A 15,323-nucleotide genomic window follows, 5' to 3' on the forward strand; every position below is an offset into this window, starting at 1 on the left:
TTTTCCTGTTCTCTGTCTCCCTCCCGCTCCCTCGTTCCCGGTTCGCGGGCAGGGCCGTGCGGAAGGACTTCATCCTGTCCAAGTACATGGAGCGGCAGTTCGCGCGGCACAGCGGGGGCTCTCCCGGGACGCTCCGGAGGAGCCTGCAGGAGGCGGTGAGGAGCCGGGACATCTTCGCTCTGCTCCGGCTGTACGGCGAGAGGCTGGATCTCAGCCAGCCGCTGCACAGCCCCGTACAGGTACTGTACCGGCAGCGCTCACCAGGGGGCAGCAGCAGCACGGCCGCGCTGTCAGTGCATGCTCTGTCTGCAGGCCCCGCCTGGTCCCGCCCCCGCCCCGCCCCTGCCCCACCTGGCTCCGCCCTACCCTGCCTCACCCTGCCCCGTCATTGAAACTCTTGGTGCTGATTGGTCCTTCCCTCTTCAGGAGCCTGGGGAGGCCGCCCTGCACCTGGCTGTGCTCTTGGCTGATCGGACCTCATTGCACATGGTGGACTTCCTCGTTCACAACTGGTGAGAGCCTGGAGATGTCCCTGCCCTCTCGAGATCAGATGTGCGGCTGCTCAGAATACTTGTGTTGAGTGGTCCACAGTATCCAGAATTCTGTTGCTTTGAGAAGTCAAGCTGGTGCTCGCTTCCTTGACTTCCAAAGACAGTGGCAGAGACGGGCTATTATTGTTTTTTCTTAATAAATCAACAGATGCTAGAGATGATCGAACTCGGGAATGCGTGAGAGAAAAAGACAGGAACGTGAAAGTCGAGCTTCTAAAGAGAAAAGGCGTATCAGTGCTTGCAGTCCGGCCAGCCTGGTGTGTTCAAGGGAGACAGCCCTGCATGATTCAAATGTTGTAGTGAGCCCTTAATGTAAAAAACTGCATTTTCATCTGCAAATATATTTATAGCCCTGCACCCTGCTGAGGGAAGAGAGATTCTGTCACGTGAGGATAATGAAGAAGCAACAGCTGGGCTTAAAACCAGCGCAGTTTTCTTCTTTAATTTATTTGATAAAGGCAGATTAGATGGAAGCAGCTGGGTTTTGTTGGTTGGTTACCTGCTGGGACATTATGTCATAGAAACAGGCTGGGGTGCAGTTTCAGTGTTCAGGGGGCTTATAGCGCCTGTGCCATCCTAGAGCGAAATCGAGGTCAGAGGGGAGTGGAATGGCACAGCTTTGTTTCTGCTTACTGGCCGTTCTTCTCCCCGCAGTAACAATCTCGACAAACAGACTGTCCGTGGAAACACGGCTCTGCACTACTGCTGTCTGCACAACAAAACCGAGTGCCTTAAACTGCTGCTCAGAGCGAAGGCCAACACGCACATCAGTAAGTGACCGTCCGCAACGGGGTCCCTCTCCGGGATTGTCAGGGAACCTTGATCGCCTCCGCCAACAGCCCAGCCTCCTCGAGGAGTGAAAGTTTTGCATTTATTGCAGCATCATCATGCTCTGGGGCAGCACAGTGGCCCAGTGGTTAGCCTCGCAGTGCCGGGGCCCTGGGTTCAACTCCGCACCTGGGGTGCACGTGTGGAGTTTGCATGTTCTTCCCGTGTTTACGTGGGTTTCCTTCGGGGTGCTCCGCTTTCCTCCTACAGTCCAAAAACATACTGGTGGGTTAATTGGCTTCTGGGAAAATTGGTCCTGGTGTGAGTGTGTGTGTCTGTGTGCCCTGCGATGGACTGGCGTCCTGTCCAAGGTGTACCCTGCCTTGTGCCTCTTGCTCGCCAGGGTAGGCTCCTGCTCCCCCGCGACCCTGAATTAGATCAAGTGTTTGCAAGGTGGGCGGTCTACTCCAGAGCCCCGGTTGGATTGTGACACTCTTTGTGGTTTCAAGCCTCCTGGCTCGTGAAAGAGGTGGAGCTGGAAGCAACTGACCCACTGCAAGCGCCCCAGAGGTCTTGGGACCAGAGGCAGTGGTGCAGTCTGGCTCATGTCGCAAGCCCTGGTGTGGCGGCACGTTGAAATCGCTGTACAGAAAAGGCAACTCGTGACAAAAGTAACGACGTTTAGAGTTTCTGGAAAGCCTGTAACACTGTTAACTAAACATGAATTCTTTCAGCGCTTGAATGAATGAATGAATCTCGGGCGTAGGCGTTGGGGTGATGAGCCGGACACGCAGGACGCTGATCTCACTGACCGCTGTCTGCCCTGGCCAACCCAGGCTCTGAACTGCCTGTCGACTCCCCACGAAACATCAGCAATGCAAGGAGCCAAGATTTAATTAGAGGTGCCGTTCACACACCTGAACACCAAAAAGAATAAACAGTGAGCAAAGCTGATTTCATAACGTCCAGGTATAACTGAATGTGACCGATGATGCACTTTAAAACGGATAGTTCCTGTAAATTGCTGTTGGGAAGGAACGTTTGTTAAACTAGATGGATTACTTGTGTTTCCACATGCTTATCAGCCTGAGGCTATTGGATAATTAAATGCTAATTGGCACATACTGCATTGCAGTCGAAGCACTTGTTATCTTTATAATGGGCTTTGCGCTGTTTTCACATAAGTAGCAGATAATCCTGTAACAGCAGATTAATTCCTTTTTGCAGAGCCACAGCAGAGTCTATTAAGTCTTTCACACCCTGTGAATGATAAACTGGGTGGGATCTCGGCGCATGTAGCTTGCAACAGAATGCTCTTAAGTAATAGTCTACCACAGTATATTTGCCAGGCAAGTTGCAGTTCTCCCTGGTTTCAGCAGACACTTATTTTTCTGCAGTTTTAAAAACAAGGATGGTAGTTTGGAGGTTTCATAATAGCTTAACTGTATAAGTGCTCATTCAGAGCATCAGTTTACCCCCGCGGTTTAGACATCACCACTTCGGGCCTGGTCATGAGATAGCCAGAGAGATAGGAGGTGAGAGTGGGCAGTAGTCAGCCAGGTTCATCCCAGCCTGTTGCAAACCTGAGGCTCTGGTGGCCTTTGGGTGCCTGCGGGCTTGTACCATCTTCAGCTAGAGACGCTGCACCTCCGGGTGGGTGTGTCAGGGTGTGTCGTTTGGGTGTGTCCAGTGGGCGTGTACTTCTGAGCAGAACAGTTGTCGCAACCAGTTGCCGCGTCTTAAATAATGGGCAGTTAATAATTGCGTGGGCCTGTAGTAAATAGCATGGCAACTGCTCATTTCAGTTTTAAAAGAGCGGATTTTTATGGCAGATTGATTGGGTGCATTCAAGGCTTTCTTCTTTTAAATCTGGCCTTGGTTTGTTTGGGCTGCTGGGGTCTGTTGAAATGCGAGGAACACAAAATCACGGCGCAGTCCTCCTTGGACGCGATAACCCCGTACAGTAGGTGGAAAAACTCCAGTGCCTGTCCTGTGCCGTTGAGCCCCCTGATCCGTGGGAACACAGCGGTTGAGCCGCAACAAAGCAGCATAGCAGAGTTTTAACACAATTTGATTTCAGCGCTGGGCTCTCAGGTTCTGCTGGCTGTCCTTACAGGCTGTTCCAGCGGAACGTGAGAGAGAGCCTGGAAGAGAAACACCTGCGGAGGAGCTGTACTGTTATAACACATTAAATCATCAAAGTATTTTTCCCCTTAAAACCCTGAAAGATGTGCCAAATGCGTTTATGTGTGTGTTGTAAAGTAGTCATAACAATATGGGAAAGTGCAGTTTCTATCAATCAGTGTTATTTTTTGCTGTTCTGTTTTTGTTTCCTTTAACGTGCTCTCTGATTCTTTTACGGGTTAACCAAAGTGAACAAGAACCATCATCTTGCCGCTGTGCACAGTCAGTCTGGGCTGTGCTGGGGGATTCGGCTTGATGTCCGTCTTGATGATCACACGCTCTCCCTGTCCTCTTGCAGAGAACGAAGCGGGCGAGACCGGATTAGATATTGCTCGGAGACTAAAGCACAGTCACTGTGAAGAGCTGGTAAGGCAGACTTCCTGTCACTGAGTCGCGTGGTGTTGTTGTTCTTGAGATGCTCGTCTTCTCCAGTATATCATTTCTCCCGAGAGCAACAAACATGCATGAACAGAGGTGGAGCACAGCTGACTGTTAGCATGGGGGTGAGGGATGAGCTTCCTCTGGGTTCAGGCTGGGGTCTGGGCTGGAGGGGAGGCTGGGCTGGGATTGTCCTACAACAGTGAGAGTGCAGCCGCAGGTGATATAGGACTGGAGCTCAGGCTGGGGTCTGGGCTGGAGGGGAGGCTGGGCTGGGATTGTCCTACAACAGTGAGAGTCAAGGGCCGCAGGTGGTGTAGGACTGGAGCTCAGGCTGGGATGCAGATGCAGCTGGAGGTGCTGTTCCAGTTAGGCCAATTAATAGTTCAACTGTGGAGCTAAGTTGCGGGGGAACAGCAGAAGACCTGGTGGCACCCCTTGGTGTAGGGGGTGTTTCTAGGCCCGGGGTGAAACGGGGACTGTGTTGATGTTCTCATGAATAGTGTCCAGCTCGGGGTCCCCCTCTCGCCCGCGACTGATTCTCCTCCCTGCTCCCCCCCACCCCCAGATACACCAGGCCCAGAGCAACCAGTTCAACATGCACGTGCACGTGGAGTACGAGTGGCAGCTGGGGCAGGAGGACCTGTACGAGAGCGACGACGACCTGGACGAGAAGGTGACCCCCTTAGCCCCTAGCAGGGAGGAGGAAGCTGGTGCCCCAGAAACTAAGGGGGCGCTGGACACACGGGATTCCTGGAATTCAGTTGTTAATCGGTGAAGATTCCAACAAATTGGAATCGGCCAGCTCTGTGCTGAACTGAATTGCTGAATAATAATAATCATTCCTTACACGTGTCTAGCTGCACATGCCACTCCAAGCGCTTCACAGGTAATGGGGATCCCCTCCACCTCCACCAGTGTGCCACAGTGGCCATAGTGCGCCAGTATGCTCCCCACACACCAGCTCTCAGTGGGGAGGAGAACAGAGTGATGTAGCCAATTCATAGAGGGGGATTATTAGGAGGCCATGATTGGTGAAGGCCAATGGGAAATTTGGCCAGGACGCCGGGGTTACACCCCTACTCTTTTCGAGAAACGCCCTGGGATTCTTAATGACCACAGAGAGTCAGGACCTCGCTTTTACGTCTCATCCGAAGGACGGCGCCTTTTTACAGTATAGTGTCCCCGTCACTATACTGGGGCATTAGGACCCACACAGACCCCAGGGTGAGCGCCCCCTGCTGGCCCCACTAACACCTTCTAGCAGCAACCCTAGCTTTCCCAGGAGGTCTCCCATCCAGGTACTGGCCAGGCTCACACCTGCTGAGCTCCAGTGGGCGGCCAGCTGGGGGTTTTGGGGCGACACGGCAGCTGGCGATCCGAGTGAGGCCTGTGTAAGACGAGTCTGGGAAAAGCCGAGTCGGCGCTGTCCGGGGGGGGCGGGGAGGGAAGGGGCAGGAAGAGGCACCTGGCCAAGGCTCACCGCGCTGCTGTCCCGTGTCCCGCGCAGCTGGGCCCCGTGAAGAAGGAGCGCTCCTGCCGGCCCTTCAGTCTGTACCAGGCCTCCAGCCCGGCCGGCCCGGATCGCGGCGGGCACGCCTCTGTGGGCCGCCGCCTGGCCAGCCTGGTCCGGGACCCCCGCCGCGAGACCTACGCCTCCCCCAGCACCCAGACCCGGAGCCTGGACAGCCCCCCGCCGCCCCCGCCCTCCTCGCCGGCTCCCCCCCTGCCCCCGCGGATCAGAGGTAGGAGAGACGCGCTCCCCAGGGGGGCTGGGCGCCACCCCTAGGGCTCCCCCTGCCGGACGCTCTCATCCCCCTCTCTCTCTCTCTCTCTTCTTCTTCCTCCTCGCAGCCCCCAACGTGCCCCCGCCTCCTCCGCCCCCGGCCAGCCCCCCCGACGCGCGCTGCGACAGCGTGCCGGGGAGGAGGCGCAACCTGCCCCCCCCTCTGGTGATCCGGCACAAGCGCACCCTGTCGGAGCCCAGCCCCCAGCTGCCACACAGCCCCCACACCCCGCGCCACACCTCCCTGGGTAAGTGCAGGTGTGCCCTCGCCCCGCCCCGCCCCGCCCCGCCCCGCAACGCCTGGGCGCCAACCCGGCTCTCCGGCGTAACGCAAGAGGGAGCCAGCCGGGACCTCCCCCGGCCCAGGTCCCCAAACGAGCGCCGTGACGCCGGCCCGGATCTCTCCGGGAGAGGTGGGCCGGGCTGCTCTCACCCTTTCACCTGTCCGTCTGGGCTCCCGGCCCGGTCCGGAGGCGCCAGACTGCAGGCCTGGGGGCGGGGGGGGGTGGACGCTGGTCAGGCTCAGTCTCCCGAAGGATGAGGATGGCGGGCCACCACAAAACGGGACCACGTTTGCAGACGGTGCGCGCCCTGCAGAAGAGAACTGCTCTTCCGAGTCTCGCTGCGTGTGAATGGGTTTTCTTTGAGCCCTTCAGCCGTCATAACCGAACCGTTATTCTGTGAGGGTATCCTTAAAATGTACAAATCTGAATTTCATTCATTGAGTTATCGCATTGTTTATAATAGATGTTTACTACAGTTGGATTTCCTGTTTAAAAACTGAGCTACAGGAAAGGCCAGAGCTACAGGAAAGTGATCATTGATACGTCAGCGCCCTGCGGGACACGTCTACAAACTCTGAGAAAAGAGAATGATTATTTCACGCTCCTGTGGTTCTGCCCAGTCCCAGCGCTTTTCGGCTAAGTGTTCCCACCCTGTGGTGATAACGCCTGAAATACCACGGCAGAAACCGCTATGAATTATTAATTGTTCCTGAGTTATGCATGATGTTTGTCTTTCCTGCGCCCTCCTGGGACTAGACCTCCGTTCCGTTTAGGAGCAGAGACGAGACGAGTCAGCCTCGGTCGCCGGATTCTGTGCTCAGTTAGTAACTTCATTCTCAACAGTCCCAAACTATACATTTCTCATGCGTGTCAATCTAGCGCATTCTTAAAGACCTCCAAGTTTCGGAAAGCACGGCCAACCTACAGGCCAGCTGCAGCACGTTCAACATGCCCGCCACGACACAAGTCACGGCACCCGATCAGAGAGGGGACGGTTCATTAATACATCGTTACGATCGATAACTCTTGTCCTTTAGAAAGCCGTTTGCATGACCTTGTCGTTTTCATTTCCAGATTATGGCTTCCCTGGAAACTCGAGGGGGTACAGCGGTCCAGAGGGAGTATATCAGAAATCTGCGTGAGTTGAGTTTTCACTTTGGGCTGCAGACGTTGCTGTCAAGCGAGACGCGCAGAAACGGTGACCATGTTCAATAGTAGGGTTTGCGTGCCCTCTAGTGGACAGTAGTGGTAATGCTACGGTGGGTTTAGCACATTGTGGCGTAGATATATTTTTTACACTTTTATTAATATCGCGTTTCTTTCCCTGCAAGAAAGCATCATCATTTGTCTAAACACAGAAACACGAAGTTGTACTCTCTTCTCAAGCCATGTTTATCTCGTGTTATGTCAAATTGTCTTGGATGCCTTTGCCTTCCAGGAAGAAGAGATCACTTAGCAATGAAAAGAATCAAATACATAGAGAAAACACTAACCTATGAAAAACATGTCTTTTGGCAGCGTGTCAATTTAGCTCTGTCCCGCTGACCGGTGAACGTCAAGTTTAACGTTTGGGTAACACAGTAAGGGCCTCTAGTGTTGGAAATCAGATTCACTGCTTCCAAGAAATCCCAAAAGTGTTACAAGCGAACCAGTCGGGTCATCTACTTGTAGGATCCTGACCTGCACACGTGGCACACTCTTTACTGAATGATGGTCACTTTACCCAGGATTTGCCTGCATGGAACCCGATGTCTTCAATTCTGTTTTCTTCTCCTTTCAGCTTAGGGTCACCAAAATACACTGTGACAACTCTCAACGCCCTGCCAGAGCTACCTGAGAAAGGTACTGGAATGACCTATCTTGGGGAATGCAGGGATGTACTGTTATGAAGCTCTTTGCAGTACCCAGTCACGGTTTCAGACTGAGACAAGGGAGTATTAAGAATAAATAATTGTAATAATATTACCTGGTGTTTATTAGTGTTCGGAAGGCACTATACATATAGGAAGAGACTTCACCCCGCTTGATCTGGGGTGATCTGCTGTGCGGGGGGTGAGAAACTGCTGCACCAGCTGAATTAAGAGGGAACTTTCGGAGGCCAGACTGTTCATACCCAGAGTAGACTTGAATGAAGACTCGGGGGTTAACACCCTAGTCTTGTGGCCTACAATGCCATGGTATCTTTAATGACCAAGCTGTCAGAACTTTGGTTTAACATGTCATCCAAAGAACAGCACCTCCTAGAGGCACAACGTTCCCTGATCACCACACTGGGGCAGTGCATTGGAAATTCTGCTCCAGAGGAAAGGGCGCCACCTACTGGTCCACCAACACCATTTGTTACAGCAGTCTTGCCTTTCCTTGGTGGTCTCCCATCCCAGTACTGACCAGGCCCGGCGTGCTTCGCTGCTGAGAGCAGGGTACAGGGTGGTAACACTGCTGTCTGTATTTAAGCAAGTGAGACCAGTATCATACTTTAACCTTAACTGCTTAGACAGTAAATACTGCTATTCCCGAATGCTTTATCTCAAGTCTTCCAGCTAATTGAGCACCTTTATTTAATTTTTTTTTGCTGTCCTTTTCTTAACAAAACACCGTCCCTTAAGTGCAGACCTGCAGTCCCGTCTGTCCATCGTTCTCATGCAGCTCACGGAAGGGCATGTTGCCAACAGCAAGGAGATCTGCTTTAATGGAACTGTGTTTCACACGAGATGTATCCACCCCCGCACTAGGGTGCGCTGTGTCGGCTCCAGGCTGGGTTAGGGACAGGTTAACAGTGCAGCACGACCCTCGTGCTCCTGGGAACGAGCTTCTGGTGAAACGCAGGCGGAGTGCTGGATGTGGATGGACGCAGAATGCCCTGCTGCCCCGGCCGGTAAACGCTGTTCCTCTCCCGCTCCCCCAGCGCCAGGGCCTCCAGGGAGGGCGGACAGGGAGGGCAGCTCGCCCCAGTGCATCTACGCCACGCCGCAGCCCAGCGGCCGAGCCCGGCTGCCCAGCTCCCCGCCCTTCCGCGCGGACGGACCCGAGCCCAACGGTGCCTCCCCTGTGCTCCTGGGGCCCCCCGCCCCCCACCCGCTGCCCAGGAAAGCTCTGGTACGGTCCGGCGCCGTTGACGTTGTGTCCGTTGCAGGTCCGCTGCGCACGTGGGACCAGCTTGTCCGGATTTAAAGGCCTGAAAGCTACAACCTTTGAGCCTGATTGTGGGCATTGTGTGGCGAGATCACCTGCCGCATTCTGGAAAACTCAACTGGGAGATGGGGGAGCTTAATGAGGACTTGGGGGGTGGCAGGTTTTTAGGGCGCAGTGTCTGCCGAATTCAGTGGGCGTCGTCAGGGAGGAGAGGGGTCTCAGGGCTCGAGTGTGACCCGTGCAGGACTTGGCTCGGGATCACTGTGTGATTTTTTTCGTGTGCTTCCTGGTGACGTAGTCGAAAGGCAGACGCAAGGAGGGGGGTCTTGGTCCTGTCTGGCGCCGTGTAGCCTGTGTGTCGCTCCCGGCTTGCGCTGCTCTGTACGCGTGAGGCTCGGCAACCGAGACGCAGGAGATCGGGTGCGGCTGAGCCCCGAGCACTGCACGAGCACTGGGCCTGCTGGGGCTCGGTACCACAAGGCCGGTCGTGTGACGGGTCTTCGGCTCGGCTCATGGTGTGTGTGCGCACAAGAAACTGCCCACAGAAGACTTACTCACAGAAGTCTCTTGGTTAAGAGGGAGCAGTCTGTAGCGCTGCCTCGCTGTGACGCACAGAGGCCGATTCCGTTCGCCTCCCTCTCACTGCCTGTTTCCCAGCGGCCATTCCCTCCCGTCTTGTGCTGGTAGCTGCTGAAAAAAAAGTCTCCCCTTGTTGCTTCCTTCAATTCCCTTCTCCTCTTGTTTGTCCGGACTGGGCGGTTTCGCAGGCCAAGCCCAGGGTGCGAAGGGTGAAGGCCATCTACGACTGCGTGGCTGACCACCACGACGAGCTGACCTTCAGCGAGGGGGAGGTGCTGGTCGTCATGGCCGAGGAGGATGCCGACTGGTGGGTAGGTATTGTGCCCCAGGACACCGCCTGCGCAGGTGAGGCACTGCGGGCCGTGCCTCTCTGCAGTTTGCGTTTATCCTGCCGCTTGCAGGATATAAAGGCTTTAAGGAAAATCGGCTGCAGGGTGGCATTCTGGTCAACAGGGGGCAGCCTCCCCTTGCGGTCAGAGTTCAGCCTGTGTGTGGTTTCAGGTTTCCCTCTGGATTTCCTTCTCCGCCTCCTTTCCTGTCTGGATTCTTCATTAGCCGCCTTTGCATCTCAATTTTCTCCGGAGCACATTCCCTCCCTCGTTGTGCCGATACACATGGCGTCTTGCGAGGTCATCTTTCAGAAACAGGGGCTGGGAAGTAAAAACACGCGCAGTGTGTCTGGAATGCGTGAAGCGAGTGAACGAGCCGCTCCCCAGCTGGGATCCATTTGCGCCGTGACTCCAGATTCGCTGAGTCCTTTGCAAATTTCCGATTGCTCTCGCAAATTCCTTCCAGGTTCATGGAATATGTCCTGTTCCTAATTCCTTAATTCTCTCCTGTCTAGGAAAAACACTTTGGCCTTGGTTATTAAAAAACAAACAAACAGAATTCTCTTTTGAATCACGTTCAGTCTAGGCATTACAGACATTACGAGCGCTTAATTGGTCATTTCCATAGATTTTCCGCCAAGGCAAGTTGTTGATTTCATAAACTGAGACAGTACGAGGTTTCTGTCATTTTAGGAAAGAAAAACATTTCTTCTGTGGCTCAGTCAAAAAGGAACATTGCATCTGCCTTTAGGGTGTCTTAAACTGCCGTGTGGAAGGATGTGTGTGACATTTTAAACCTCGCTGTGGAGTGGGATGAAGACCCTCACACCGTCGTCTTGTTGTTTCAGCTGGGCTACATCGAGGGACATCCGCACAAGAGGGGCCTGTTCCCCGCCTCTTTCGTTCACATCCTGTCGGAATAAAGGTGACCCGTGGAGCCGGCGAGCAGCCTGACTCCTGAGCCGCCCCCAGTCCAGCGCCTACACGGTACCTGCTCGTGCCCGGGAGACAGCCACAGTACCCACATCACTTGTTCTCCCATGGGGCTTCTTAGATGAAAAGGCATTAGACACAGAATCACACATCTCATCCACGAATACTAGGGGCTGTGGGAAAATGCCCCTGGAGATTCAGCAGTCCCAGGGTGAACGGTGCTGGTTGCAGGCGCTGCAGGACACGCTGGTGTGCTGTTGTGTTTTCCATGACTCCATGACTTCCTGTTGCACACGCCCCTTCGCTCCACCATGGGAAAATTGCCATTAGAAATTGGGGGGGGGGATTCAGCCCAATGGCCCGGCTGGAAGCAGGGATTGTACCCTCGTCCCCGTGCCGCTGAGTGGAAGCTGGAGCTCGGGAGCGAGCGAGTCTGATGCAGTTCCACTGGGGGCTCGTCACGCTGGGCGCTGTTCATGCAAGCGCTACCGATTCAGCAGGCTGCTTCCCCAAAACACGAAGAGACAACGTCCTCACTTTTCCTGTGCGCAGAGCCCATGCACAGGCTGCAAGGAGAATCCCGTGTGCCTGTCCTGATGAAAAAGAGTTCCAGCTCCGCATTGTCCCTTCCGCCAAGACAATGGAAAGAACTATACATACAGGAAGAGACCTGAAGTGCAGCCCCTCTTGTAGGTTCTGTATGTGGTAAATGTATTCAATTAGCACGTACTCATTTTTAGATGAGGATAAAGCCGATAATAAGATGACAAGAGGGCCAGCATGGGCTGAGCACTGATGGATGAATGCATGAGGGAGAGGGGTTGAATTTTTGTCAGGATTTTTCTTTGAAGAAATGTGCCTGTGTGTGCGCTGACAGTCACCAGCGGCTGGTCCAGGCCGGCACTGTCTCTCGGCTGGCCAGCGCGCCGGTCAGTCGGCCTCTTGTCGAGAAAGAGGTGGGGGATGAGAGGATGGCGCTCAGGCTGTGCATCGCTCCTCAAGGCTCGATGGTTCACACCCGATGGCCCCACCAGAGTAGGAATGGTCTTGAACGGCTCCAGCCTGTCTGAACACACACAGCACCATTGCACCTGAAACCGAACTCTTAACAGCTCAGCCCGCACAGCGGAACGAGTGTGAGAAACTCAAGTCTAGAAGCGCGTCTTTGTGAGCCCTGAGCCGAGAGGGGTAGAAATTCAAAATGGGGTTTGCGATGTGTCCAGCCTGCAAAAACTGTTCCCTGTAAGGCTCTCTGAAGAACTGGCTGTCGAGGAGGTGCTGCTCGTCAGTGGGTTTTTGTGGCACGGACCGCCCGAGTTGTCAGTGCTCGGCACAGACAAAGAGGCGCTGTTTGCAAGGTAGCGGCAGCAACACAGAAATCGTGACAGGTGCCCGCGATCTTGGGCCTCGTTTTTGTTTTGTTTTCCCCCGCTTGCTAGCGAGAGCTTCTTGACAATCAAATTTCCTGCCGCCGGATTCGATCAGCGCCGGGCTCCGCGTTGGGGCCCCCTCGCACGGCGGCCTCTGCCGTGGACCGGAAGTGCATCGCCATGGCAGCCGGCACTCCGAGTCCCGCCTGCAGGAAATGAGTCTGGGCGATAAGGGCCTGCCGTCTTTCGAGGGGGAGATGTTCAGCGGCCAGCGGCGCCCGGGTGCTTGTGAGCACTGTTGCCCAAAGGTGACATCCTGCAGCGATGTTGCAAGTAAACCTGGGTCCTCAAAAGTACACAATTCCCAGTCGGCCAAGGTTCGCACTGCTCTCCGGTTGTAGTGATGATCAAAGCACAAAGAACACAAAAAGCATCTGTGACACGGAACGTTTTCAGAAAGCATCTAAGCTTGCCTGAGAGAGAAAGCGTACCAAACATTTGAAATTGAAATCTCTTAATCGTCTCATTGTTCTGTTCCAACATCATGCCCCCCTCTGTACGTCGAGTCTGTGTGTTGTGAGTTGTGAAATGATCTCTAGTAGCTCCGAGACATTTTTTGGTCTCCTCTGGGTATTTAAAAAGATGCTGGCTGAAGATAAATACTTGAAATTTGTTACAGATGCCAGAGGGCACTTTGCCTTTTCCCCTGATGGGTTACTCCGTAACGATTCTTTTGTCCAACATACTCTACCTATTCCACTCCTATTTACAAACAATTATTTTTTTAAGTAATTGTAAATTATTCAGATGAGATTGAAGCTCTCTTTTGGTCCGTGTTTTATTGCTGTAACATTGACAAAGAGTATTAAGCTGGGAAGCTAGCTGTTGTATCATTGTTATTTTTCTATGACATGAGGGGGAGAACAGACCTATTTAAAAACAGCTTCTCATTTCTATTTTTTTTTTGCCTTAAATTATCTTTTCTGCCTTCGTTGTTATTTTTTTCTCTAATGTTATCTGCTGTTTTTGTCAGAAGAAATAAGTATTATCTACCTTTAACTTGTGCAATTTTACTTTTCATATTTATTTTTTTATTTTATAAACAATTTATATTTTACAAATTTGTTTTTAATGGTGGAATGCAGTTGTGAAAAAAATGTTTATTCTGTATGTGATATGGTATAACTGGTTTTATTCTATTATAATGAAGTTAAATAAACTCTTGCACCTATACTGACCCCTGCTTTGATTAGTTCCCTTGAGTCCACCCAACATTTCTTTATCATTAAATTAGTTAAAATTGTCGTCTCAAACACAGAATACAGACAACACTTCAGAGCTCTCATTGTCAGCTAGAAACTTTTTTGTGTGTGCGTGGTATTGATATTAGAAATATGTTTGGGAGCTGCATCGGCATGTGTAGTCAGCGAAGGACCTGGTAACAGGTTTATTCCACGCTGAAAGGCAGGGTTTCGGCTGTGGAGCTTCTTTAGCTGTTTAACAGGTTAATTTTCTACAGCAGAGGCATGACGTCATCAGCTGACTTGTGGCTACCATAGGAAACAGGAGACAGCTTTTTGTTCTTGTTTAAAGCTCTGCAGTGGGTTAAATTAGCGGTTTCCTGTTGTGATCCTGAAGGGCTGACGTTCCTGTACATTTTCCAGCTCGGCTCTTAATGTTACCGTCTCAGCTCGACCGGTTTCACCCAGAAACCCTGTAGACACATCAGCCCCCCCCCCCCAACAGCAGGACTGGGCACCCCTGAATTTGCTCACCTTTATGAGCCTTCTCCTCTGCCCTTACCACCTACAGTTTGAGCATGTTAGTATGGAGTTCAGTCTGGGTTCACGGAGGCCAGTGAGGCAGGTGTGCGGAAAGTGAATTTTGTATTCGCAGTAACCGGCTTCATACGGAAGTAAGCCTGTGCTAAAATGAAAGGGGACATGTCAACGCTCGTTTGCTGAAAGCCTTTGGCTCTTCTTCAGTATCTGTCGGTTTGAAGGGTTGATGTCTCAAGTCAGGCAGGCCCCTGGGAGATGCGGTTCGGAAACAGTCTTCAGGATTCTCTTAAATCCTGCCTTACTGTGCACGGGTTACTCTTTGGCAAGTGCAGATTGGGGATTTTGTTTGTTTGTGAAAAGTGTTGTGTGAATCACAGACACACGTGGGGGAGTGCGCTGTGGGGGTCCTGCAGCCTCCTGCGGGGTGCGGACCCAAGGGACCCACGCGCCCTCTGTCCAGTGCTGGGAACACAGTGGTGGGGCTGGGAAAGAAAGTTCTTCTTTCAAGGAACCAGCAGTGTGGCTTTAGCAAAGCAGTAGAGCACAGAATCTAACCTTTTTCACCGAAATAAACTTGCCTTCTACGGCTAAACAATTTTTACAAAGCTGCGAGTTAGTGAATAACCAGTGGAAATGGAGAATACCAGCACTTTGATACATTCAGGTAATAAATCTGGATCATATAATAAGGGTGTAGTGATATATTTCCTCTTCCAGAACACTACCTCTAGGTTGGGGAGGTACTACTCCTGCTTCAAAGGAAATGTTGACATTTTGACCCTGGGACTTATAAAGGGAACAGGCACAGAGGTTTCCAAGAAAAAGGCAGAAACCCACATGGCGTTTTTAGGGATGGCACTGCCTTGCTCCCAGACAACCAAACAGCTGGACAGTCTGTGCGTCTCGTTCTCACAACCGGGATAGGGCGCTCCCATGCTGAAGCACGCAATATTATTTTACCTGCTGTAGCTCAATCTCCTGCTGCAGTAACGCATGTGAAAGAGGGACAAGTGTGAAAGCGACCCCTGCAGGACCAGAGCCGTGGGGGCGTCTAGGCAAAGGAAGGAAAACGAGGGCTGATGGACAGAGGGAACGCACGTGTTTGTAATGCTGGTGGGCCTCAGCGCTGCCTTCGCCTACCTCTGACTCTGCGATTCGTCCCAGAGCACGGACGACCTGCTCCAAGTTCCCAGGCAAGAGCCGATGATTTTGCACGCACAAAAAAACACACACACACACAGCGCACGC

At 52.8% G+C, this 15,323-nt stretch overlaps 1 protein-coding gene across 2 annotated transcripts in view; it reads left to right on the plus strand.

Moving 5' to 3' along the window:
- Positions 1–13,517, plus strand: part of unm_sa1614 (un-named sa1614) — a 53,289-nt gene extending 39,772 nt beyond the window's left edge. For both annotated transcript variants that reach the window (XM_069179583.1, XM_069179584.1), the window contains 12 exons: positions 53–239; positions 427–512; positions 1,206–1,321; positions 3,802–3,869; positions 4,450–4,557; positions 5,392–5,626; positions 5,736–5,915; positions 7,026–7,089; positions 7,732–7,793; positions 8,857–9,047; positions 9,851–9,973; positions 10,840–13,517. In XM_069179583.1, coding sequence (XP_069035684.1) covers positions 53–239; positions 427–512; positions 1,206–1,321; positions 3,802–3,869; positions 4,450–4,557; positions 5,392–5,626; positions 5,736–5,915; positions 7,026–7,089; positions 7,732–7,793; positions 8,857–9,047; positions 9,851–9,973; positions 10,840–10,914 — 1,495 coding nt within the window. In that variant the 3' untranslated portion in view covers positions 10,915–13,517. The remainder of the gene's footprint in view (positions 1–52; positions 240–426; positions 513–1,205; positions 1,322–3,801; positions 3,870–4,449; positions 4,558–5,391; positions 5,627–5,735; positions 5,916–7,025; positions 7,090–7,731; positions 7,794–8,856; positions 9,048–9,850; positions 9,974–10,839) is intronic.
- The last annotated feature ends 1,806 nt before the right edge of the window (positions 13,518–15,323 follow it).

This window comes from Lepisosteus oculatus, chromosome 16 (assembly GCF_040954835.1).
Source record: "Lepisosteus oculatus isolate fLepOcu1 chromosome 16, fLepOcu1.hap2, whole genome shotgun sequence".
In the NCBI taxonomy this organism is placed as follows: Eukaryota; Metazoa; Chordata; class Actinopteri; order Semionotiformes; family Lepisosteidae; genus Lepisosteus; species Lepisosteus oculatus.